This window comes from Sphaerodactylus townsendi, linkage group LG02 (assembly GCF_021028975.2).
Source record: "Sphaerodactylus townsendi isolate TG3544 linkage group LG02, MPM_Stown_v2.3, whole genome shotgun sequence".
In the NCBI taxonomy this organism is placed as follows: domain Eukaryota; kingdom Metazoa; phylum Chordata; class Lepidosauria; order Squamata; family Sphaerodactylidae; genus Sphaerodactylus; species Sphaerodactylus townsendi.
The window spans coordinates 83,650,302-83,676,965 of record NC_059426.1 but is presented as its reverse complement, the minus strand read 5'-3'; the positions used below and the strand labels follow the sequence as shown (position 1 = coordinate 83,676,965).

General features: G+C 39.3%; 1 protein-coding gene and 1 long non-coding RNA gene across 4 annotated transcripts in view; one reads left to right on the top strand and one right to left on the bottom strand.

Annotated features, from left to right (window-relative positions):
• Positions 1-24,656, bottom strand: part of TSG101 (tumor susceptibility 101) — a 42,392-nt gene extending 17,736 nt beyond the window's left edge. The window contains exons 1-8 of one of the 3 annotated variants that reach the window (XM_048484837.1): positions 24,504-24,656; positions 21,085-21,169; positions 17,766-17,831; positions 16,945-17,108; positions 13,987-14,113; positions 10,055-10,121; positions 8,862-8,959; positions 4,343-7,085 (exon numbers count right to left, since the gene is read on the bottom strand). In XM_048484837.1, the coding sequence (XP_048340794.1) occupies positions 6,505-7,085; positions 8,862-8,959; positions 10,055-10,121; positions 13,987-14,113; positions 16,945-17,108; positions 17,766-17,831; positions 21,085-21,169; positions 24,504-24,545 (1,230 nt within the window). In that variant the 5' untranslated portion in view covers positions 24,546-24,656 and the 3' untranslated portion in view covers positions 4,343-6,504. Of the gene's footprint in view, positions 1-4,342; positions 7,086-8,861; positions 8,960-10,054; positions 10,122-13,986; positions 14,114-16,944; positions 17,109-17,765; positions 17,832-21,084; positions 21,170-24,503 lie in introns of those variants that run through there. The other 2 variants (XM_048484838.1, XM_048484839.1) reach the window with 2 other exon arrangements.
• Positions 24,657-24,765: 109 nt separating this feature from the next.
• LOC125425929 overlaps positions 24,766-26,664 on the top strand; it is a 28,202-nt gene continuing 26,303 nt past the window's right edge. Inside the window, exon 1 of the long non-coding RNA XR_007243477.1 lies at positions 24,766-24,920. This is a non-coding gene — a long non-coding RNA (uncharacterized LOC125425929). The remainder of the gene's footprint in view (positions 24,921-26,664) is intronic.

The following is a 26,664-nucleotide window of genomic DNA, read 5'->3' as shown; positions in this document are numbered from 1 at the left end:
CATAAAGTCATCTCAAGTGAAGACATCAAAATTGGTTTTAACAAATTCCTGCAGACTATAAAATAAAAGTACAAGAAAAGCAAGGACTAGAATCCACATCTAGACCAGACAAAGATATATACATTACTATACAGAAATGCAGAATTTTGTAACTTTTACAAAACATTCACCCTTCCCATCCAACCCAGAAAAATGTAGGCGTTGAAATGCCTATTCAAATAATTGTGTAACTGCAAGACATTGGGTTGTTTCCTTCATCAGCTTTCCACAAACACCAAAGTAACTTCTGCCAATGCTAAGCCCTCTTGTGCCAGAAGAGAGCTTCAGTGTTAGCGGAATGGAGGTACAGGTTACAACTCAACTACAATTCAGTCTCAAGCAAAGATGGAAAGCTGAGATGGGGAAAGTTTACTTTTTTAAAATGTAAAGTTAGCTTGACTATGTTGTCACGGGTACCATTTGCTAACTACTAAGTATTTACAGTTGCTAAGACTGGATGCAAACTACACATGGTATTCTATTTCAAGTCTGATTTTTGCCACTGAACATAGGCGAAGAATTAAGGTCAACACTGTACATAGGAGAAATGTGATCAGGTCATTTGTATGAACTGCAACACAGAGGTAAGTACCATATTTAACATCAGGTGTTATCTACCCACAATATAAATGACCCATGAAAGAAGCAGAGACTGTAGTGTAAACCAAAACTAATAAGAGAGAACATATCAAATAATTAATTTTGTTTTTAAAAACTAACATCATGAAATGACTTGTTGATGGGAGAAATTGCCACAATGGGAAAATAAGAACAAGAATTCTGGTAATCTGCAGTGAAATTCTAATCCATGTGCTACTCAGAAAAATGAATGGATTCAACATGTTATTTAAAACCTTCAGCAATGCTAGTGACAGGGCACTAAATATGGTCCTAAGATATTCATAAGACTGGGTTCCTTGTGGATTTACGCATGATGATAGTGATAAGCTGTACAAGTCAGGTTTTTTAATTATGATCTACCCTAACTGGGGCTAGACAGTCCAAATAAAAATCTCCCATACCTTTTGATCCTTGAAGATTTTCACATTTTGTCCCTGTTCTACTGACTACCTCAAAAATATCCACAGATAAGATACAAAACAGGAGTGAAGAAATAATCCAAGTGAGGGTTGCCCCAGGCAGACTATAAATACATACACAAATTCACTCATTTTGGGACAAACACTTTAGATGCACTGAAGTGCTGTTTCATGACAATGCAGAGGATACAAGTCATGTATGTCATTTCCTCAGTATTCCATTTTCATGAATCTTAAGACAGAGAAGCATTGTCCCTGGCTGGCCCTAACTTCTTAGAGGTATCAATTTCAATTAGTGGATCACGCTTTCAATATCCAAAATGAATGCCACATTCTAAAACACTATCCTTACAGTGTTTCATTTCCAATTGTTATACTGGCAAGTGACATCTATTCTGTTAGAAACACTTCTAAGTAAGAACTGCAAGAAGACAATTATATGTTCTTTGGTTACATCTTAACTCCCCTCTGAGATCTGGGGTTTCCCTCATAGTCTCTCATCTCTTTTTTTTCAAGGAGATATAGCTTCACAATAGAGTTGTGAGATTTGGATTTGACTGTTTAGCTACAGTCAAATCTAGTACCTGATCAAAGAGGCAGTAATAACTCTACAATATGATTTTGGCAAGCTGCTGATAATTGAGAAAAATAGTTGTGGATACCCACAACTTGGTTACATCTTAACTCCCCTCTGAGATCTGGGGTTTCCCTCACAGTCCGGTTGTATCTCTTCTTTTTCAAGGAGATATAGCCACACAATAGAGTTGTGAGATTTGGATTTGACCGTTTAGCCGAGTCAAATCTAGTATCTGATCAAAGAGGCAGTAATAACTCTACAATATGATTTTGGCAAGCTTCTGATAATTGAGAAAAACAGTTGTGGATACCCTCTAACCTAACACTATGCTCCTTAGGCTGCCAACTGTCATCCCAATAAGGCATCATATTTCAGAAAATTATGGTCTAGATTACAGGGGTAGGGAACCTTTAACACTCAAAGAGCCATTTGGACCAATTTTCCATGGGAAAAGAAAACACTTGGAGCCACAAATAATTTTTGACATTTAAACTAAAGATAACACTGTATATATTGGGGTTTTTTACCTTTTACTCTGCTCATTCTGAGAAGCGCATGGATGCGTCCGCCCTGCTGCCTGCAGGGCGGGCAAGGATGGGGCCAGCAGCTTGGCTCATGGAGCCACAGTGCAAGGGTAGAAGAGCCGCATGTGGCTCTCGAGCCGCAGGTTCCCTACCCCTGGGTCTAGAATGATGAATAACTAAATACGGGAAGGCAAAAATTTCTTTCTACTGTCTGAGAACTTTTACCTCATGCAGGACATTTAACTCATACCACCTGGGCTACAATGAATCATGACCAGAGAACAGACCTACACAGAAGCCTACAAGAACAATCTAGTTAGACACCAAAGCAAATTCACATGGACCAAGTAAATTGTGCCAGGTAGTTAAAAAGGCAAACTGCTCAGATGAGCCTAGAACATGCACCTAAGAAACCCATTCACAAAACAAAACCATGTCTAATAAGCACTGGGCCTACAGTTGTCTCTCTTTTCCCCTTCCACAAAGTCTTTATGTATATATAATGTAAATGCAGCATGGTCTATAAATGTATAACGCAGAACCAATCAGAAATTCTTTGTCCAAAATCCTTAGTTATGAAGCAGTTGACCACATTTTACTTCAAGTAAGAATACAAATTCAGAAAAAAAGAACATGCTCAAATGTAAGTTTTTAAAATATAGAGAACAAGTCAGAAGAAAGCACACGTATCCATGCAGGGAAAATTCAAATGGTTTGGAGAGCTCTTTAAAGAACTGAGTCCCTTAACATTTTCTGTCACTTCCATAATTAGTTACCCTTGGAGAAAATTATATGGCACATAGCCATTTATCCCAGGGAACATGCAGACATTTAACCTTTGCCATACAGCATCTAGTTTCAGAAGTGACCTTGTGGTACAGGCGTTACTGTACTACCTGTTAGCAGTGGAACTGGGGAAAAGAACCAGCCAAGGCTAAATGTGACCACTGAAGAAACCACATGTAATAACTGGCAGGTGGCAGTTTTAGCTGAAAACAAGTTGAATTGCTATATCCACATCAGATTAGCATGATCAGGAAAATCAATTGTGGAAGATAACTACAATGCTGCAGGAAAGTTACTGTTTTTGAAATACACATACTTTTATCTATTCCTAGAGCGATATCTCTCAGGCTCAGGCTGAAGGCACAAAATCTATATTTATAAGCCTGCTTTCTTTCCATCATGGTACTTATACCTACATTCAAGCACCGAGAAGACCCAAAGCTTACAATTATGCCAATCAACTTTTGGTGTAGCCCTCTTAAAGTCTAACACAGCACATCTAATCCTGTATGGTTGTATTAGTAATTTAATTTTACATATTTACATGCAATCAGTTTAATAATTTCAAGAAATATCTACTGAACAAGTAAAATATCTGACTGCAAGTCAGAATATTTACACTAGATCCATACAATTTATATCACTGAGACATTATCATGAAGAGATCTGATGTCCACAGGTGGTCTTATTCACATATAGGGATTCTTTAGCTACCTCTTTCCAGTTAAGCACAAAAGTGCTTTCACCTGTGCAGAAGTATTTTCCAGTCAAGCATGCATATACCCGTTATATTATAGTGGAAAACTCAGACCAAGAAAGCAAAAGAACTATTTCTCAGTAAAGAGATTCCATCTTATCTGTATAAGGATACTACTTACCTCCACAGGATCTAGCAGCTGTGAACCAGTAATCTGATGTGAGATGTCACTGTGAATGTTGCTATATACACATGTTCACAAAAAACTTTCAACACGACCTAATCCTTTAGAATACCATCTTAAAAGCAAGATAAAAGACATTCTGCTAACAAAAATGTCAAAGCAAACTTTAAACTGATTTCTGCCACTTCTTTTTCAAAAACATTCATGGCACTCAGTGACTTCATATTCCAACCAAAATAACTATGTCATAAGTGGGGATTATTAAAATCTGGTATCACTAGTAAGTTTTGCAGCTCATTCTAAGGTACTATTGTTAAGTTTAAATTGTAAGTTGTAAGTTAAATTGTAAGTTAAATTGTAGCAAACAAAATCATTTCAGGTATGTCTGATAGTGAGGACAGAAGCCTAGACAGTATCTTACCTCAAGAATTCATACAAGAAAATCATACTATTTAGCACTAACTGTTTAGGAACATACCAAGTGACGACTACAAATAAAGACTACTGCTTTATTTTCAATACACAAATCACTAAGTTACACAAATTAGATTAATTAATCAAAATAACTATCCAACATCAGTAAGACAGAAAAGACAGTATGTCCAGCCAGAATATAGGAACTTTGAAAGGTCCAATTACAAGCAGTGTACAAAATGTAGTTTGGTATGTGTACTTTTAAGTGCCTCTCTATTTCATTAGAAAGAACTAGTCCATTTTATATATACACACACATGCATACACATATATGCATATGTGTATACATACACACATATAGATAGATCTGAGCTCGTTTTTTTTCCCCAAAAGGCCATATAGTTTTCCTTATCCTGGTGGAAAACCTCCAGAGGTATTCAAACAGAAGTCAAGATTTCATTTTAAGATGTAATGAGATACACTTCTATGAAAGGCAAGATTCACTTATCCTGCACTACATTACAGAATTAAGTTCCTGCTGAGATACCATTCCCATAGTCCATGGCCAAAAAGTTGAGCAGAATAACTAAATAACATTTTTCTAGGTAGTAACTTGACTTTAAAGCAGATGGGGAAATGACATAACACCATTAAAATATGCTCTCTCTCTTTCTCTTATATGAATGTTTTAAAAGGCACCATCTCATATAAAAGTGATCTACATGAAATTTACTGTCAAGCACCCGGAGATATGAACTTGTGTGACTTCTTTCAAAACTCTTCTATAAGTGATACTATCCTTAACCTTGCTAGGGATCATGTATCTTAATGGTAGGAGTTTAAATCAAGCAGTGATGCTAGAGAGATTCTTGAACAATTATATCCCTTTCTCTGCTAACACATATCTGTATGTTTAACTTGTGGTGAGCACTTAAATTGATAGTAAAAATGTTTACTCTGTAAGATTGTACAAATTGACACAATCTTCTGCCATTTTCCAGGAAAATATGATACAGCAATTCCAAAGCAACGTGCAGCATGACTGCTGCACAAAGACACTGTCAAATAGTTAGACAGCTTAAGGACAGGCAGAAAATCAACTTCATATATTTTAATATATTTTAAAAAATGCTGTCTCTGCAGTCACCCGTTCAATTGCAACATCTTTACTGAAACCAAGTGCTTAGGAAAAAGACAAGCACAGTGTGTTAGTTATGGGAAGTGGACCTACAGTAACATTATTTACATAGAATCTGCCATTTGAAACTGCAAAATCCTTCACCTGTGACGCTACGATTATATGCAAAAGTTCCTTACATGCGCTGGAGAATGTGTGGACCTTCTGACTGGGGAACCTCTCTGTACCTAAATCCTTTAATGTCTAGAGTAACATAAACCATTAAAGATGCAAACAAGGCAAGTTACCTTGTATAAACCCATTTTAACAACATTAATATACCTTAAATACTTGGGCTAGAGGTCTTGTGTCTTTTTCTGCTCATACAAGGAACACATCTGCTTATGTGATGTTTCAGTTTATTTCCTTCTCTCATTACCCTACAGGCCCCCTGAACTGTTCCCAAGGGTGAACTGACAATTTGGAGCATTTTTTATGGAAGTGCAGCATGCTGCTGTAAGATGGGGTTGGACATAGGATGATCACAAAGCATAGAATCCAACCCTTTACCTTTCACTTCCATCATAAATATTCCTACATTAGTCTATTTAATTCAATTGATGAGCATCTGTGTTTTTGCACTGTTCAAAAAGAAGAATCCTACTTGCCCTTCCATTCAAAAAGTTAATTCTATTTAAGTTCTAAAGTGTAAAACTTAGTGCAAACATGATGGTATCAATGTTTAGCACTGAAACAACTTTGGCAATGTCACTTCATTTAGTTGGTTATCACAATGTTATATACACTGAGTATTTTTAGGGGTGAAATTAAAATCAGGGTAAACTGTCTGACAGCATTTCTAAGTAAACTGAGTAAGTGAACTGAATTCAACACAAAAATATTAAATGGAGCTTGCACAATGCTTAAATATAATAAATGGGTGTATGTATTACTGTAATAGTTGTAGAACAGTGCCAGACATCAAATAGCATTAGCAATCTAACAAGGCAACTCCAGTGTCTGCAAACTCATTTTGTCACATTGTTTGCAATCTTCACCTAATGACCTAGATTGCTAGAGAGATTCTTATTTAACACAAAGCTTCCATCAGTAATTTTTCCTCCAGTCAGATTAAAGTCTCCAAAACACTCAGTAAATCCAGGTTGAAGACATCTGTACCACTTTCAGACAACAGGACACCATTTAGATGAAACAATCCAGGAGATTCTGGGACAAGCGAATTGTGTTGGATCACACTCCCTCCAATACCATTTATAAAGAAGCCGATTTCTCTATTGACTCTTTGCCTGCTTTGCTCCATCATCTTATGAGGCACCTCTTGGTTCCATACTTTGCGGGGAACAATATTGGACCAGACCAGAATGCTATTCTTGAAGACTTGCTTGAGATGTCTTAAATCCTTCTTCATTCTGTTTATGATTTCAAAATCACTTGCTGTCCCCAGGTCATTTCCTCCTAGATGCACCACCAGTATATCAGGATCTGGTAGACGTCGCCGTGCATGCAAGAGGGTTGGTGTTAATTGATCCCATGTCATGCCGCTCTTTCCTAGCCAATATAATTTGGCATCCTCAAATGGAATGCCCAACTGTGGGCCAAAGCTTCGCTCAAGTGCCCGTTTTTCTGCCCAGAAAACATATGAATGACCACAAATCCATACCCGTTTCTGCTTTCTTCTGCCATCTGCTATTGAGAGAACAAACATACATTAATGCTTGTATATTTTGTGACCTAATCACTTCTTGAAAACTTTGCCCAATGCAGCTTATTCTTTATTACTCCATGAAAAAAAAAATAAACATGACACAGATGCCTTCATTCTAAAGAAAATGGCTTAAGCATAATGCAAACTCCTGGTTTGAACATCTTTTCAGAAACTGTGCAATGTTCTGATGTATGAAGAAAGTTTACCTTTTGTCTGATAATTTTACTGGTAAAAATGCCTGTACCTGGATAAAAACAAACAAATGCCTTTGCCACCTGTAGAGATGAACTTGGCAACACACATTGAGATCCTGATGGAACATTTAACTGGGACTGATAGACCTGATTTGCTCAGTTCATAAACACTGATGTTTGAACACCAACTGTCACATTCTCCCACATGTTCCCATGAACTAAAAAAAACCCTAGTAGACCTAAGGAAATACATGCTTATTCAAGTAGATCAAAGATCACAGAATCCTGGGGTTAAGTCCCAACCATCAATGAGGTGGATTAATCAAGAAGCTACAGCCCTCAGTTTCCAAGAACCGAGAAAGGCGGAAAATGACAGAAGGTTTTGAAAGTCATTAATGCATAGGGCCACCATAAGCTAGCACTTAACACACACAGTCAGTCTGTAAAGGATGCCAAGTGTGAGAAAGCATTACAACTAGAAAGGAGCTTCTTAATTAAATGAAACACAGACTATATATATATATCCTTTCTCTCACTTTTCCTGACAGATTTCATCATTTCTGTTTTCATGACATCCATTTTTTAAAATTCCTTTTCAAAAAAAGTTATCAATATAAAGAGAAAAAAGCCTGTGATAAAGTTACAGATTGGATATTACAACATCTACAAAAGAAGCAATTTGAACCTTCCAAAATGACATCGCCGATTTCCTAAGCTACACTTCAAAAACAGTGTTATCTTTTTCCTGAAACTTTTCAATAATAGTGAAAATAATTTTTCCAGTACACTTTTGATTGTTTAGAACAAAAAAAATATCCACAGGAAAGCTTCTTTTAGATTCTCCTTTTGTACCAAATAATGGCAGCCCTTGTGAAAACAGAAGGCACATCTGCTCACGTAGGGGGGGCTATGCTGATTTCTGTGGATTTCCTCTTCAAGGTATAGCCCCTATGCTGGCCCCGGTCTTCAGACGCATTTCTTCAGTGGTATGGAGAGGTTGCAGAGAATACACGGGAAAGTGTGCAAGCAATGATCCAGTTTCATATCCTCAGACCCAATCTTTTCTGCTTTCCAAATAGTGCAGACTTTCAAGTTTTCCTTATTAATCAGCTGGAGACAAAACTTAGCTATAAATCATCTTTATGTACTGTAGATGTTGAAATTGCTTTAAAAATATTAGGATGAAATGCCTAAAAGAACTGAAAGTTAATGCTTTGCAATACTTAGTCCATTACACAGAGGAAGAGGAGGCCATTGTATTTTCAGGTATTTTCAAACATGTGAATTTCATTACACAGAACAATGCAATAAAAAAGAACCATCAAAGCACAGATCAACACAGGTAGTTAAGAATTGTTTTAGCTCAATGAAGAAAACAAAGCTATAATGACAAAAACATAATACTATACTTTTGATCCACATTCTTCTATACAACTTATTTAGAAGTTTTAATAATGAAAATGATACATTCAGTGCTTTGACAATTATAATTTTTGTAGCATGATTACAATTAGAAAGATCACTATTGACCTTTGAAAAAATTGAACTTTCAAAGCTACTCACCCATTGTAGTCACAGGAGGCTGAGAAGGGTAGAGCTGTGTGCTAGTTGTTGCTGGAAATGGTCCACTAGGGGGAGGATAGGGATAGCTTGGATAACCACTTGAATGGGGGTGGGGGAGAAGGAAAGGCATACCAACATTAATTATTTCTTACGTAAAATAAAATTTCCATTTTTAAAGACTCATTGTTTCACCAAGTTAAAACAAGGAGCAGATGTCATTGCCAGGACAGTATCAGGCAAGTATCAAACCGTCTCAAAGTCGTTACTAGTAATTATTCATATAAAGGTAATTATTCATATAAATTGTTTGAAGGAACACAGTTATGTTTTACTGATTTGTAAACTGGAGACAAAGAAAAAACCACACAAACACCAAATGAAAATCAAGTTATTCATTGACCTGATTGTGCGGGCACATTAAATCAAAACCAAAAGTAGAATTCTTATTTATAGGTCTCCTCTCACATGGTGGAATGGATATTGTAACTGCCAATCTGACCTGGATTAACAACGATGAAGCGCTCCAGTGGCCTTCATGGATGAGAGTTAAGTGCTATCGAAACAGTGGACAGCCACGGCATATTGAACACAATTTTTAGTATGTGATAAAATTAGTTTCAAACTTTCAGCTACTTTGTTTTTTGCCCTAACATTTAAACAATGTGAAAGGAGTACATGATTGAAAGTACATAACATTTTCACGTATTCTATCAAAATAATTGTCAGAAATATGTTTTATTTATATATTTATTTTTAAATTTATATCCCGCCCTTCCCAGTAGGGCTCAGGGCGGCGAACAACATAAATCAGATAAAACAGGGCAATAAAACAATGTAAACATTCAGCAGCTTTACTTTAAAGGTAATAACCATAACTTTTCAGATGGGCTCAAATTGAATAGGCAAGCAAAACCACTGTAGGACTGATCTGCAATTATTTACTTTTAAGTCCTTAAATTCGCACAACTTAATTTCATGTTTAAATAAATACACTTTTTAAAAACTTTCATGCTTAGATAAGGTGAACACTGACTTGTCCTTTTAAGACCACATGAAACTAAAGGGAGAAAAACACTCCTAACATTACCTTTATAAAGAGTAATAGTTTCGATCTCAGAAACTACACATTATAGCATATTCCAATTATTGGCAGCATTTCCTATTGCATTAAATAGACTTAAATCATAGTTTACCTTGTGTTGGGAGGTGGTCCAGGGGGGTAAGGAGACATTCCACTTGGCATACCTGGCATGTAGGAAGCTAAGGATAACAATGGATATTTTAACAACCCAAGATCATATCAAGTATATCAGGCAACTATTTTTAAAAATAATATTAGTAAAAGTCATAGACTTCAATGAGATATCATTAAACAATTGTAAAAAGCCTTCCTCAGGATACTTATTCAGGATAGGTTACTACTGACCCAGAAACTCAACTGGTTCCCAAAAGCTCCCTGTATGGCTCCCAATGCCCCTTTTAGACTCCAAGAGTCCCCACTATGATACACTTCAGTTGCTTTTTTTTGCCTATACAATGTGAGTTGAAGCACTCTGTAAACTCTTCCCTACTGTAAACTGCCACAGAGACAAATTTCAGCATTTAAATTGGGGTTTTGAGGGCTGACAAGTAATGTTTGACTGACACCTACTGGTAGTGCTGATATTCTTAGTACCGGTATAAGGTTGCCTTGTGAACTTCCCTTGTAAAAATTTAATGGAACAGATATTGTTATGTCCCAATGGCAGAGACAGAAATGAATTCAAACTACCCAAAGGTTTCTGTCACTGGCACATTTAAGATGTTTGCTAGCACAAATGTACAAAGGCCTATCTGACAAAAAAATGAGTTGGATCCTGCTAGCTGTTTCTGCTAGTGCAAGAGGGACCCATTTTGGCTATATAAAGGCTATGCATGGGGCCATGGGTCCCACCTGGTTAGGAATTAGGAGGAGGAAAATTGAGCAAGACCACTCTCATCCCTGTTGAGCTACTGAAAAAGTTGATAGGATTCAATTTACAGCCAGCACAATGACATTCTTGCGTAAACCATACTGCATGTTAGATGATAACCATTTGGTAAGACTGCAGCACAATAAGAGGAAGTTTGGATTGGGAAGAAAAAGAACTGTGACTAGCCCAAGGTCACCCAGCAGGCTTTATGTGGAGGAGTGGGGAATCAAACCTGGTTCTCCAGTTTAGAGTTCACCTGCTCTTAGCCACTATACCATACTGCCCCCCCCCCAAGGATTAGAGTTCTCTACTAACTTACCTTTACACAATGTCCAGCTAATGAAAACTATATGTCTTGCATTTATCCTTCACTGTCAACAGAAATTTTGTCCATTTTTAGGGTAAAGAAAAAACTGTTCTCCACTCCAAGGGAGAAGTAAAAAAATATTTTAAAAAGAGGCTGCTCTTTTGATATGACCCTGCAAAATATTAATCACTTCAACAGAAGATCAAAACATAATTCAGAAAATAGAGGGGTGGATCCAAAGACCTGTTAGTGTAAAAGGTTATGCTACTAGTGCTGTTTTGCAAATTCCTGCACCAGACAAACATTTGCTACAGGTCGATTCTGTACAAGCCAAAAGAGACAGGTGTATGGCGACATACAACCCATTTTTGAGGGGGGGATTTGAGGGGGGTCCCACTCCCAAAATGAACCTGCCCCGTTTTATTTCCCCCAACCTGTTTTTTTCTTTAATCGCTGAACTAGCGATCCTTTTGAACAATCCCGGCTTGGAGCCCCTCCTGTACAAATAGCTAGGCAAGAGGTGCTTTATTTCCCTCTCTTCCACAGCACTATCCATGGTCAGGGAGAATCTGTCTGCCATTGCCCAGCTGTTGCAGTGAGGCCCCTTTCCCTTTTAAAAAATTTTGTGGGTTGTATCTTAGCAACTACCATGTGCAGCTGGTTGTATCGTGGGACTGTGGGGCTGCATTTCTGCACAGATATGCACGTTTTGCCGGAAATTTTAAAAAGAGAGAAGCATCACTGTGCAAAGGCGTGAAAGCAACCTGGATTGTCTCCGTGGTCTCCAATCACAGCCTGCACGGAATACATGCAAATGGAAAAACAGGGAAATTGGTTCCTTTATCACAACTGCAACCTGTTATATATCTGCTATGCAGAATCAACCTTGATGCCATTGTTTTTTATGTGGTGTGAAGTTTGAGAAACACTGACAAAGAAAAAAAAAAGTACAGGTGTCAGGCAACGGTTAGAGTTATGGTAGGACCGGAGAAGTCCTGGGTTCAAAGATACACTGAGCCACGAAACTCATTGTGCTACTTTAGTCTAATCATTCTCTTACAGCCTAAACTACCTCACAGAGACATTGTGAAAGCAAAATAGAGGCAGAGTATCATGTTTGTTACTCTGAACTCCTTGGAAGAAGGGAAAAAATAAAATGCACAGGTAAATAGACTTGTTTTATGTTTGCAAACAAACTCTCAAAATCAAACAAGCCAAAGAAGGAGGAAGTTTCATTTAATTTTATTGTCCTCACTACATTTATTACATTCCATTTGTTTACAACTGAAGCACAAGGGAACGCTACCACACACCTCCATGTTATCTGTAAGATGGAACAGTAGCTCTGAGACCATGTATGCACATGGCTACTCTTCCCCCTTCCTCTTTCTACAAACTCTACTTGTTTTCTGTCACCCACCCTTCTGTCCAGAATCCTAGTCTACATTGACCCCCATTTCCTCCTTCCAGGCTTATTCCATTAGCACACAATGACTGATGAGTTGGCCTGCTGAACTCTGCCCCACCCTTCTCCTTTCCAGCAACTGCAGCTCCTGGTGGCTGAGCATTGCCACTTCCATTTTGCTGGCCACCCCTCTGTATAGAAGCTACAGCTCCTGAGCTTAGAATACCCCCATTTCCTCTTTCCAAGCCAATTTCAATAGCAGACTCTGATTGACATTGTAGACCTTCCATGGTGCATCAGTTCCACTTTAGCTGGAGTACTAATAGACTTATGGACATATGAAAAGAAGAGAAATTTTGTAATTGGGAACAAATCGACAACGTCCTAGATAACAACAAGCTAGTAAGACTGCAATTTTTGCACATTCAGAATTTTATGAGCAGGTTAGCCCAAAAGGAGGATATTTTCAGATCTCTGAATGTCTTTGAGAAAGTTATGTTATACCTAGGGCCTTCTAAAGAACTCTTGGCAAAGTTCAATAATATTACATTTAATTAGAGTATAGAGATGCAGTTTAGAGATTTAAATGGGAAGCAAACTTGAGGCAGGAAAATGGGGGGAGCTATATTTTGCATATCTTGATAAACATCACCATGTTAAGATGGTACCACACCCCGTTAGAATAAATAAGATGCTCAATAATACAATAGATCAATGCTGGTGATGCTCCCCAGACGAAAGATCCCTTATCCATTCATGGTGAAGCTACCTGGCACTTTTTAGTTTTTGTAAAAGATTTGTAGGATTTTGAGTGACACAATAAGAGAGAAGGTGGGATGTAGTCCAATGCTTTTTTGGTTCGGTCACCTGGACCCACAGCTGGAGAGAAAAACATGGGTACTTTTTAAAGGATCTGATCTCGGCAACAAGAATGTGGTTGGCCAAGCATTGGAATCAAAGAGCAGCCCTTCTGTCAAGTCTTGGCTCAAGAGATGTTGGGATATTAAACTGATGAATAAGATTACAACATTTATTCAAAGAAAAGAAACTATTCACCCAAGGATGGTTCCTATTTATAAAATACTGGAATAATATCAAGCCAAAGAAATCAATGCAGCCTTGGGCACTACCAATCTGAGACTTCTGCTTTAATTCAGGATAGCATTAGAAAGATTTTTCTCTATTTGTATATGCCTTGTGTAACAGAAAAATGGATTTAGCATGTTTATTAAAAAAATTATATAATATTTTTAAAAGTTCTGCAGAAGAAAAAAAGACAGGTTTATCATAACGTAAATCAGATTTATTTAAACCATAAGAAATCCTCTCTCACACATCTCATTTAACTCTCAAAACCCACAAATGTCACAATTACTACAATTTTTCTATAAACCCCAACTGCTCATTTTCTTGCTTTTGCTGTTGCTTTTTTGTGTATATAATGGGACATAATTAGCTTACTGTTTGGTGGTCCTGTTGCTTGGTAAGGTGGGTAAGACGCTGAAACAGTAGGTCGAGAAAAGACAGGAGGTTCCTCTCCAAACACCACAATCATAACTTGAATCAGTCCTATCAAATCGGACTGCGGCTAGGGAAAGAGCAGATCAAAGCATGTTTGCCTTTTCTCCATTCAAAGTTAGCTTACAGTAATTGTCCAGTAACAAAGACAGTGTGTCACCACTTTACTGTGGCCTGTCAGCTGGCTACTCTTTCAGCTTTGCTTATTCCAATTCAGCTGGAAAGAACCAAGTGTCAAAATAAAAAGGGTAACATCTCTCTGGAAAGCACAGATGGGAAACCAAGTTCTGTTCAATGAACTAAACAAATCGCCGATGTGGACAATGATTGACAATGATGTTCAATGATTGCAAGCTGGCTCTCGGTGTTAAAGCAGAGCAAGAACAACTGTGTGCCCACGGACAAAATTTACTTTTTATTTTCTTTAAAAGAAACAGAATCACAAAAGTTTCATAAATCAGACCAAAGATTACAGTAGCCTGATTTTTTTAATACATAGAATTCAAAAAGGTTTTCAAAGTTACTTCAGAGAGTTCTCAAACACTAAAATCAGAATAGGTGAACACTGAAGGGCACATTAAAACACAGATCCATACCTCCTACCATGAGGTCAATTTTACTCTTTTTTTTAAAACATTACTCTCTGGAAACAGGAATAATTAAAGATATCAGACCAAGATGTTGCTGAGCAACAGACAGAATTCTCAAACTCTGGGGGTTGTACCAAAAGCTGCTGCAGAACTTATTGGCAGGTATGCCACTATAACAGCACTGCCCATTTTGGCTGATTCCACCCCTCATACCTGTCACTTTGAACCCCATGCTATTTTTGAAGGGCACCCTAAACCCAAGAAAATAATTTCCCAGGAAGGTCTCAGCAGGCTGCAGTAGGAAAGACCACAATACAGTGATTCAACCTTTTATAACTAGGAATACTGGTTTTGAAAATGTTCAGTGTGTTTTTGTATCCAATATATATTAAAGGGGTTAAGCCCCCAGTCACCTTTAGAATGACCTTGAGAAAATATGCCACTGATCAACTATTGATCAGCTTGTAAATGCCACTGAAATGCAGTGGGCACATATCACTCAATGTGTCCTATGTATTGGTCCTTTATTTACATCATTCCTTTCCACTGCCTTTCAACTACAGTACACAGTCTATGACCTAAAACAGTGCCCATTTAATGTGACAGAATGACCATGCAACCACACAATGGATTAGAGTAGAGAAAATTGCATTTGGTTTACTGTAAGTCATCTGGCTTGTCATTCAAAATGATTACACTGTGAGTATAGAATACTTGCAGATATACATTTTAGAGATGTAAAGAGCATTTATCATAGCCAATTAAGATATCACAATGCATTCTGAATGGACTGGACGTGGCTGATCATTTGAAAGAGTTTGGGGGTCTCCCAAATTCAGCTTTGTTTCTGGAAAAGCAGGCTGCTGCTCTGATGTCTTACCCTACCTCCTAGATTCAAGTATGATAACCTATGTTTCTATAACTCCTAGACCAGACTGCATGGGGATGCCCTCAAAGACAACTCCAAAGCTACAACTGAAGAAAAACACAGCTGCCTGCCTTTCAGCTGGGGTTAGGCATCTTGTTAACCAAGCTTTGAAACAACTACTCTAGTTACCTATTTTAGTCCATGCCCAATTTAAGAGGCTGTTTCTCATATTTAAAATCCTTCAGGAGCTGAGGCTCACAACTCTCACAGTTTGCCTCTGTCTTATAGAGCTATAAACTGATTAAGAACCTTGCAGCAACTTTTTTGGGAAATTACCTCAAGTGAGAGTATATGTACATCTACTGTAGACCTCCAGATCTTAGACTGCTTGAAGAGGTCCTGAAGGGCACTTTTTCAAGCCATGTTTTAGAAAGCTAGCAAGCCAGCTTTATTTTATAAAGTATTTGTGGGCCACTTATGAAAGTTTTGTTAAAATTTTGTTACAATTTTTTTATTACTGCAGTGGCAATCTGTCTTGTGAGAACTTAACATTTTATACTGATTGTGGTGGGTTTTCCGGGCTGTGTGGCCGTGGTCTGGTGGATCTTGTTTCTAATGTTTTGCCTGCATCTGTGGCTGGCATCTTCAGAAGTATATCACAGAGGGAAGTCTGTTACATACTGTGTACAGATGCAGGCGAAACGTTAGGAACAAGATCCACCAGACCACGGCCACACAGCCCAGAAAACCCACCACAACCAGTTGAATCCGGCCATGAAAGCCTTTGACAATACATTTTATACTGATGTCATATCTTATTAGTTTTATCTGTGATCCAACTGTAGCAATAGTTAAAATACAACTAAAGCATGTAGCTACACCAAAATATTACATACAAGGAACCAAAAATCTACCCTATTACAATTGTGCAGTAGCTCACTGAATTTTCATCCTGCATATTGTAAACAAGTGACACTGACAGAACTCTTTCATTCCTCTACCTTTCCCAGCAAACCGCCATGATACCTCCAAAAGTATTCCTACTGGTCAAGTATTAGGATTTGTAGCCAGATGTATGATCCTGGGAATCATAAAAACTTTATGGACAAAATATCACAGAACACCGTAGGGCTGTAATGAGGAGGAGGAATTGGGCAAAATACTTCCTACTTCCTTGTCCTGAAACCTCTTACGAGACAGACACTCGACTAGCAAAACACTGCACTCCTACATTATGGGGCACTTTGAGCATGAAGTTTCCACAACCCACAACACCAGCTTTTCAGTGGGAACCATTATTGAAATTTATAGTATCTGCATCACATACTTCGTTAACTTATATGCTATTACTCTGATTTTTCATTTTAAAACAGAAGTAGTAATAATTCTTCAATGATGAAATCAATCCCAACCTAACTTTAAGAACTATAAAATTATACTTACGTGCTTCCACTCATGTAGATATGGAAGATATATCTTTCCGTTTGCATCAACATGCTTCCCAGTTTTTATAGTCATTGAACTAGTGGGCTTAACAAAACAGATGGGGGGATTGAATGGGTATGTATCCAGCAGCCACAGACAAATTGGGATATTGTAAGTGTTGCCTAAAGAGGGTTAAAAACAAAAATGCATTTTTTTCTCAGCATGATACACAATGCAGATAAATCTACAAAAACTGGACTAAGTTCTGTAATCCTAAGTAAAGTTAAACCTTTCTAAGTGCACTGATGTCAATGAGTTTAGAAGGAAATAACTGTTTAGGATGGCAGTGGAAGTTATGGGATATGCACAACCCTCTCTGGTCTCGCTTGAGATCTTATACTATTAATGGTCAATAACAAGTATCAAATCAGTAAGGCAACCTTTTAGTCGTTACAGTTATTGATTTAGGAAAGATAATTACAACAGAAGCTTGGACACTCGTATATATCAACACATCTATATCACACAGACATGCGAAGACACTTTATACTCAGTCAGGGCACTGTTTTGTCAAGGCCAGTTTTGCCTGCTTTGACTGGCACTGGTTCTCCAGGGTTCCACATTACCTACTAACTGATCATTTCTCTTTTTCAAAACAAAGGAGGCTAAGCTTAAACCTGGGACTTTCTGCAGGCAAAGCAGATGCCCTATCACTGAGCCATGGTAGACCCCAATATCATAATAGAACTAGTTACAAAACAAGGAGATGGGAAAGAAATTAAAATGGCAATATGGTTTTCAGTCATTACAGGTAATCTATAATTAAGGAACATACATACCTCTGTAAATCACAGGAATGGTTCCAGTAAGGCTCATCAATTCTCTTGATGAGCCATCATTGAAAACTGAAAAGGAATTATATAATGTACTCATTTTGCAGTCATATTACAGAAATTATGTGTACATTAATGCACAAACGCTGATGTCAAAAAATTCTTTACACAGTATATACAAGAATGAATTCTGCAGTAAAGTAAATATTGAGAAATGACTGTAATACCATGCTTCTTCCTTCTATGATAAATTGTTCCCATATGCTCCCCAGGGACCACCTAGGGCAGATATCACCTTAGAGAGATGGGGTGAGTACTTCTCAAAAGTGTTTGCCGAAACCAACTCCATCCAAGCCAATGGCGACAGCGATATCCCAGTGGGTCCAAGCTGGGATCCAGTAAATTGTCAAGAGATCATCCCCTTGATACAGAACTTAAAGTCAAACAAGGCTCCAGACAGCGATGCCATTATCCCCGAAATATTGAAAGCAAACCCACAATGGTGGGCAGACTTGCTCACAAATCTCTTTACAAGGATCAACGAAAAGGGTATAATGCCAAAGGCATGGACTTCCTCCGTGCTGGTCCCAATATTCAAAAAAGGTGACCAAAACGACCCAGCAAATTATCAACCCATTATCCTGCTCTCGATTATAGGGAAGCTATATGCTAAGCTTCTTCTGACTAGATTAGAGTTATGGGTCAAGCAAAACAGTATTATCGGCCCCGAATAAGTGGGCTTTTCCAAGGGGAAATCAACACTAGACCAGGCCCATGTCCTGGCCCACTTAGCTAATAAATACTCCAAGAACAGCTCTTCCAAACTAAGTGTGGCCTTTTTGGACCTCAAGGGAGCATTCGACTCGGTGAACAGAGAAAAACTCTGGAGAAAACTTGCAGCCCTTAACATCGACCCAAGACTTCTCTTCCTGATTAAACAACTACACACCCAAAACTAATGCCAGGTGAAAGATCAAAGGGGATTTCTATCAAACCCGGTCCAGGTAAAAAAGGGAGTCAAACAAGGCTGCGTTTTAGCCCCTTTACTATTCAACATCTTCTTGTATGATCTCCCCATAGCCCTGGCGGACGGGCATAGCCTTAAGATCGGCCTAAAGCATGTCCCTCTTCTGCTATTTGCGGATGATGCAGCCCTACTGTCCCTCACTCATGTGGGTTTAACAAGACTCCTACATAAATTTGTCGACTTCTGCGAGACAAATGATCTGCAGGTGAACTATGATAAAACTAAGATTCTGGTCTTTGGGAAAAGCAACAAAAAGCAAACCTGGAAGATAAAGGGCCATTATATCGAGCAAGTAACAACTTTCAAGTATTTAGGACTCTGGTTTAATAACAACCTGTCATGGGCCACTCATCTAAAATATGCACTGGCCCGGGCTCAATCAAGCATTAGCGCCATTAAGAGGTTCTATTACTCCAGGGGTAACCAATATATTCCCCCAGCTCTGCAAGTCTTCCAAGCGAAGGTGAGAGCACAGCTACTCTATGGAGCTCCTATTTGGCTAATTCCGAATAACAGCATTATCAAATCATTCCACTCCAAATTCTTGCACAAATTATTTGACGTGCCAAACTGCGTCCTGTACGCAGTCTTATGTGTAGAATCTGGCCAATATTCTATAGAGGCCACTATATGGCTAATCGTTATAAAATTCTGGTTAAATATTCACTACCAAAGCTCCAGAAACTCATTGACCCAACTTACCTTGAGTGAACTCCATCATTCAAAATGGTGCACAATAGGTTCAGCAAAGATCGGGAAACTGGGTTATGACAGCGACTCCTTCAATATGCTAACCTTTACTGAAACTTTTGCCCTCATTAAAGAGAGGCTGTTAGCAATGGACTATCAACAACTGCAGAGCTTGGCAAATAAATCTTGTTCACCAACGAATATGTCAATTCCTTTCACACAGGGATACCCAGCCTATTATATTACAGCGCTCACAAATCCCATACACAGGAGAGCCTTTATGCTGGCTAGATTTAACATCATGCCATCTCCGCTACATAGAGGAAGACTTAAAGGTCTTCCAAGTGATAAGAGGTTCTGTACCTGTAGCATAGGATAGCTGGATTCCATCCCACACATTCTCCTGAACTGCTTATTATACCAAGAACTCCGATCCAGTCTGTTATCCCAAGCCATAGACTCTATGACTGATTATACTGAATCAGATAAAGTAGTTACGCTTTTAAATTGCCAGGATTTTCATTGTTGCCTTATAGTGGCAAAGTTTTTGTCAGAAGTTTGTAAACTGAACGTATGACAAACGCGAAGTTTTTTACTATTCACTTTTTAACTGGAACTGTATTTTATACTGTTGTGTATATGCCAATAAAGGCTTATTGAATTGAATTGTTCCCATATGCTCAATGACGAAGGGACAAATCCAATAAAGGTTATTCATGGTGCCAAGTACTGTGCTTAGGAACAACAGCTTTTTGTAAAAATAAACTGCCAAGACAATATTAAGCCTACAAAATTTTAAAAAACAAGCCATAAGATCAGACCCATGCAGCACCGGCAGAAGGCACTGCAGGATCTCACCTTCCTCTTTCCCAAGTAAATGCCTGTGAGCACCAAAATCAGGGGACAAAATGTGCGGACAAAATGATATGCGACATAAGACAGCTGCAATAAGGGGGAAGTCAGCAAATCCTCTCTTGTTATCAGAGCTTCTTCTACTGACGGTGGGCTCCAAATCCAATTGAATGGGTGTTTAGGAAAATATTCCTATCACATTTTAATGAATATAGCTCAATTCCAACATTTCCTACAGCAACACAAAATATGTCTTCTGCCGGTGCTGCAAGGGTCTAATCTTATGACTTGTTTTTTAAATTCTGTAGGCTTACTATTGTCTTGGCAATTGTTTATTTTTACAAAAAGCTGTTGTTCCTAAGCACAGGACTTGTCACCATGAACAACATGGCAAATATACTGCTGAAGACTTTCATGGCCAAAATCACTTGGCTGTTGTGGTTTTCCAAGCTGTATGGTTGTGGTCTGGTAGTTTTTACTCCTGGCTGGCATCTGCAGAGGCCTTTCATGGTAAGGTGTGTGCCACAGAGAGAAACACATCTTACTTTGACATGCCTCTAAAAATGCCAGCTATAGATACAAATGAAACATTAGGAGCAAATACTACCAGACCACAGCTACACAGTCTGGAAAATCCACAACAGCCAACATGGCAAATAATTACTTTGTTACTAATAAAGAAGCTCCTGAAGGCTAACTGAATATCAGTGCCCATACTACACAACATATGAAAAACATAGACAATAATTAACTTACCATATCCATCCATTACAGGCTTAAGGTCCTTGTACTGGGTAATAACACTGACAGTCTCTTGAACAGTTAAATCTCTGTACTTGTACTGGGAACAAAAGAGTGAAGATCAACAACTCATGGAAATAGTCGCACCTATAATCCAATACTGTACATTTCATCTTTAAGCAAATAAAAGCAGTTATACAAACAAATCAAGCATCTTTGTAAATTAATGTGAAGTGTGAAACACATGTACTAACTCTTCAGAAGCACCTCAGTGTGCAATCCTAATCATGATTTACTTAACACCAAGCCTAAGCAGTGTCAGGGTGATTCTTACGCACTATTCTGAACATTACATTTGTGTGTACTACTCCCTGTGGAACAGTGGACATTCCACTCTACATAAGCAAGAACCTTTTTTGAATCACAGCTAAACATTCATGTTTCTTTAATATAAAGAGAAGTGAACAAATGGGAGGAAAAGACATTTCTGGATGCAGACCTTCTCAGTACCCCCACCCTGCTTCAATCTCTTGCAACCTTCAAAAACCTGACAGTAGAGACATGAAACTTTGTGAACAAAATGCCATGAAGTACTGGGGGGGTGGGGGGTAATGGGAGAGGGAACTGGACAAAATTGCAACACCTCTCTCTTCAGCCAGGAGAACTTCTTGCTGTAGTGGGAACTCATCTAGAACAGGGGTAGGGAGCCTGCGACTCTCCAGATGTTCAGGAACTACAATTCCCATCAGCCCCTGTCAGAGGCTGATGGGAATTGTAGTTCCTGAACATCTGGAGAGCCGCAGGTTCCCTACCCCTGATCTAGAAGAAGAGCAAGGAGACATAATTTGTCTCAATGTTCTCCCCTCACTGAAGCTCATCCCTCCCTGCCCCCCCCCACATTCCATTTTATCCATATGGCTCCTAGTGACCCTCCGCACCCAAGAAAAAAAGATCCAGATCCACACTATCAGATCTACTGAGCAGTCAAGGTAAACTAGCCATGCAGCTCATATTCTCATGATGAAAAAGCAATATTTGTTTAGGGACCAAAGAACAATTTAGCATCTTGGAAACCTTTACCATCCATGTTTAATTAACTTTACTCAATTAACAAAAATAACGTTTGAAGCTTCAAGCAGGTATACATTATATGTAAATCAACATGTTTATGTGTAATCTTCCTACTTATAGATTTGTCCTAGTAAGCCCATCCTTTCATTCTTTATTCTACCGACCCTTTGTTCAAACTCCTGTTTCCTACTTTTAGCACTCCCAGCTCTGTACCTAAGCTACCACTCTGCTGCTCAAACTGTCTGAGGCCCTTTCCGCACGGGCCTCACAAATGGGGGTGCACTGGCATACTTGCAGCCAGTGTACACCCCCGGGGCCGTTCACACATTGTCCTTCGAACAGCCCTGGTGTCCCAGAGGCCCACAGGGCCACCTTTGCATAGGGCCCGCCGCTTTCCCCCCCTCTTACCTCCACTCAGCTGCCATAGTTCAGCAGAGGCCAGGGGACATGCCCCCGTGGCCATGGTGACACCTCTGTGGACGGAGGCCAGGAGGCATGTCCCCTGGCCTCTGTAGAGTGATGGCAGCCAAAAGGAGGTAAGAGGTGGGAAAAAGCAGCATGGTCATCTTCCACCCAGTGCCGTTTGCTTGTTGAGCGAGTCAAGAAAACACCGGTGTGGGAGGTATTTGCCACTGCAGCGGTGCTCCAGCAGCGGCAGAAGTGCAAATACCTCCCTCCCACTGGCTGCACACCGTTCTAAATGGCCCATGCGGAAGGGGCCTGAGCCACCATCCCTTTTCAGCAAGCTGCCATCAAAGGCATTATTGCCACTACAGGATTTCCTTAGCCGTTAGAAGAGTCTGTGGTCTCTGAACTAATAATGAAGTGAAGTAGAAATTGTACTAGCAATATGATAATGTCTCACAGAAATCAATAGTCTTAATGATTCATTAATTACCAACACAATTGCTTCCTTGTAGGTAATGTGAGATGACACATCATTTCCATGAAGAAACAGGATACATCATAATAAAAAGTAAAATACGAATACCAACCGAATTTTATCAACTAGTACAATAAATATTTAGAATGCTTTTAAACAATTTCAATATTCTGACTGACTTTATCAAGATAAAATAGTGAATCTCCAAAAAGAGAATCTTAGTCCTTGTTTTTGTTGAAGCAGCCAAGCCGTTATCTACAAATTTCTATTCAAACTTCTAAGCACAAGTTAGAAATTGTCCCAACCCACATTCCTACTGAATTCTGTACTGGAGATTATAACCATCATCAGATTCTATTTAGATAATGCTATGTGTTTGTGTCATACATAATCCTATGAATTCAACTTTTAATGAAGTAATTAGCAGGCTTCCTGATCCAATTGTCAAGTGAACCTATAACAATTTAGTTAAAAGACTCAGATGAGAATATAAATTTCCTCAGGAATGTACTCAACCAAAAGTGTGGGATAAAAATAATATAACTAACCCTGAAACCCACAGTATTTAGGATTCTGTGTACAAACTACTTCATCCAACTCCAAACTCAGCAATTAAGGTTGCAAATCTTAACACATAATTTGAGAATTAAATTCCATTGAAATTCATGGAACTTGCTACTAAGGGATGATGGGAACTGTAGTCCATAACATCTGGAGGGCCGTGGGTTTGACACCTGTGATCCACAGGCACCAGAACTGTAGGCCACAAGGATAGCACAAGTTTACCTGCAACGAGGACAGACAGAGGTATCGCAGTGGTAAAAAAAGTTGCTTTTTATGTTCACCACCTATTACCACCGTATTACACATTTGCTTTCTGTTAAAAAAAAATTACTTCATTTACATTCCAACTTTCTCCAAAACGGTGACCCAAAGCAGCTACCACCCTTTCCCTCTCGATTTTATCCCCAGAATAACCCTGCGAGGTAGATTAAGCTGAGTGTGCGATTGAACAAATATCAACAGATAAAAAACAGACCAGCGAGGCCTAATCGAACTGGCTTGGGGACACGAGCGCTGAAAGTAGTGGGTAGTGACAAGGGGGGGGGGGGAGAAGGGGGGCAGATTCGATTATTTCACTGTTTAGCTGCCTGGTGGTACATTCTGAGCTACAAGGGATTTCGACATCTCTATCCATTTTAGTACTGCCAAAGATTCAGTTTCACTTTCTCCAGATTTTAGGAATTGGGGAAGGTTTTACTCTCTCTGCAGCAAGAAAAGGAAGCCGAGAAAGAACAGACCCCACCGTACCTGCCTCCATTCGAAATCAACGGCGGCCGGGGGTGGGGGTGTTCCAGGGTCTCAGCACCCAAGGGGAGATTGCGGGGGGGGGGGGTAGGCGAAGACGGTGGGGATTTAAGACCTCGCTCCGAGGCGAGACGGCTGGGAGGGGCAGGCCGACTGACTGCTCGCGCCTTACCTTGCCAAGCATTTTTTTAAGCTGACTCTCCGACAAGGCCATGGCGGCGGCAGCCGCGCTCCCGAGAGCGGGACACCCAATCCACTCCCACCCACCCCCCTCGACGGGTCGTCGCCACCCGCAGCTCCCCCGCTCGCTAACTTCAACTCCCGCTCCAACAGGAAGCCCGGCCTCAGTTCCAACAGCTCCTTCCGGCCGACTCCGGCCCGTGGCCTTACGTCACTTCCGGCGCCTATCCGAATCACTGTAACGTGACCACAAGCAGGCGCAGCTCAGTTCGCTGAAAAGACCGTTGCCGGGTATAAGCATTAACCCTTTGGTTTCTGTCGTTGCGGAACGTCGTTGAGATGTTTCTCTGAAGTTTTACAACTATCTTTGATCGCCGATGCAACTTAATGTAGTCGAGCCTCAGGAGAGGTTGGTAACATAGTGCAGTGTTTAGTTAAGACATCTCACTGTCTCATATGAAGCAAGCAAATATTACTTATTATGTACTTTAATCATACCCCGTCTTTCATCTCAGTGGGGATCTAAAGTATAGCTTACATAATTCTCTTCCATTTTCTCACAACAACCCTGTGAGGTAGGTTAGTCCAGGAGTGTGTGTCTGTCCCAAAGTCACTCAGAAAGGAATTGGAACCTGGGTCACTAGCTTGTGTCTCCTAATTAGTTTTTCATCTTTAAAGTTGGCAGTGAATCAAGCTTGTTTTTGGAAAGTACTAGCAAAGCTTTTATATTTTTACTAACGGTATCTCACTGAGAATTATTTTTCTATTCTACATGTCTATAAAATATAAAAACAACGCATGTAATTGCAAATATACATAAGAAAAGGTTAAAATATTTATTGTCCATAGTATTTTGATCAGTATTTTGCCTTTTGTTAATCAAATGTATGTTTGCTAACTATAACCAAGAACTACTTTCTATTTTTCTAAGTTTAAGAAGGAGGAATACATTTTTAAAGGCATGGTAAAGGGAGATCTATCCCCAATGTTCAGCTATTTCTTACTGCATGGTTACTGTAGCAAACTGTAAATTGGAACTGTGGATTCTGTCCAATGTGTCATTATGGCATATAGCCACAGTGTGTTTCTTCTGACAGCTTAATACATTTGCAGCAGGCTATACTCTGTCTCACAAAAAGATATTAGTATGGTCAGTTGAGGTTAAGTGGTGGAGAAAATTGTATGCTTCCGCATTAGAATATAGTCCCAAACGAATATGAGAAGTATCATTCATTTTTACACACAGCCTTTGTCAAAACCATTATGTTGTGCATTACTGAACATGGAACTTTGATACAAGAGCATTTATAGCGCTTTGAACAACTATCACCAGTACTTGCCTTTTGCAAACTAGTAGGCACTAGGACCCAGTTGGAGCATTCTACAACAAAGGTCTGGCTTGTTGACTTCTGTAGCAGAGGAATATACATCTCATGGTTCTTTTCAATATTCCCTCTCCTCAAGAAATCTTTGTAAATCTACATATATAAACGCGAAATACCACTCACCGACTGACTGACTCATCAACAGAACTCAAAAACCACTGAAGCCACACACATGAAATTTGGCACACCTGTTCCTTACGTACTCCAGGTGCTCACTGAGAAAGAATTTCCCAAAATATTCACTTTCACTCAATTTATTACCTATTTACTGTTTTCACTGCTCATCTGTGGCCATCTGTGTGAACATTCTAAGGGCAAACCAACTGCTCAGTCCACAGACATGCTGCACGAACATTCTAAGGGTGACAGTTCAACACCACAAGCTTCATGTCCTTCACTAACTGCACTCTACCACTGCACTCCTCAATGCATGTGAACCTATTTGAAAACAAACCCATCAGTCCACAGACAGGCTGTGAGGAAATATGCTGCATGTCACCCCAAACTTCACAAACAGGCTGCAAGAAAGTATGCTGAATGTCACCCCAAAGTTAACAGACAGGCTGTGAAAAAGTACTCCTCCACCCACCCTCACATTAACACACCGCTACAGCCAAATACTATCAAAATAGATTACAAACCACACTATCACCTTGGACTACTAAACATTTGTCGGTTTTTGCATATGGACATCAGATTGATTACTGTGGAGACAAGTTTATTGCTCTTGGCCTCCGATCACCCTGTGCTTGGTGTCGTGCTCTGAAG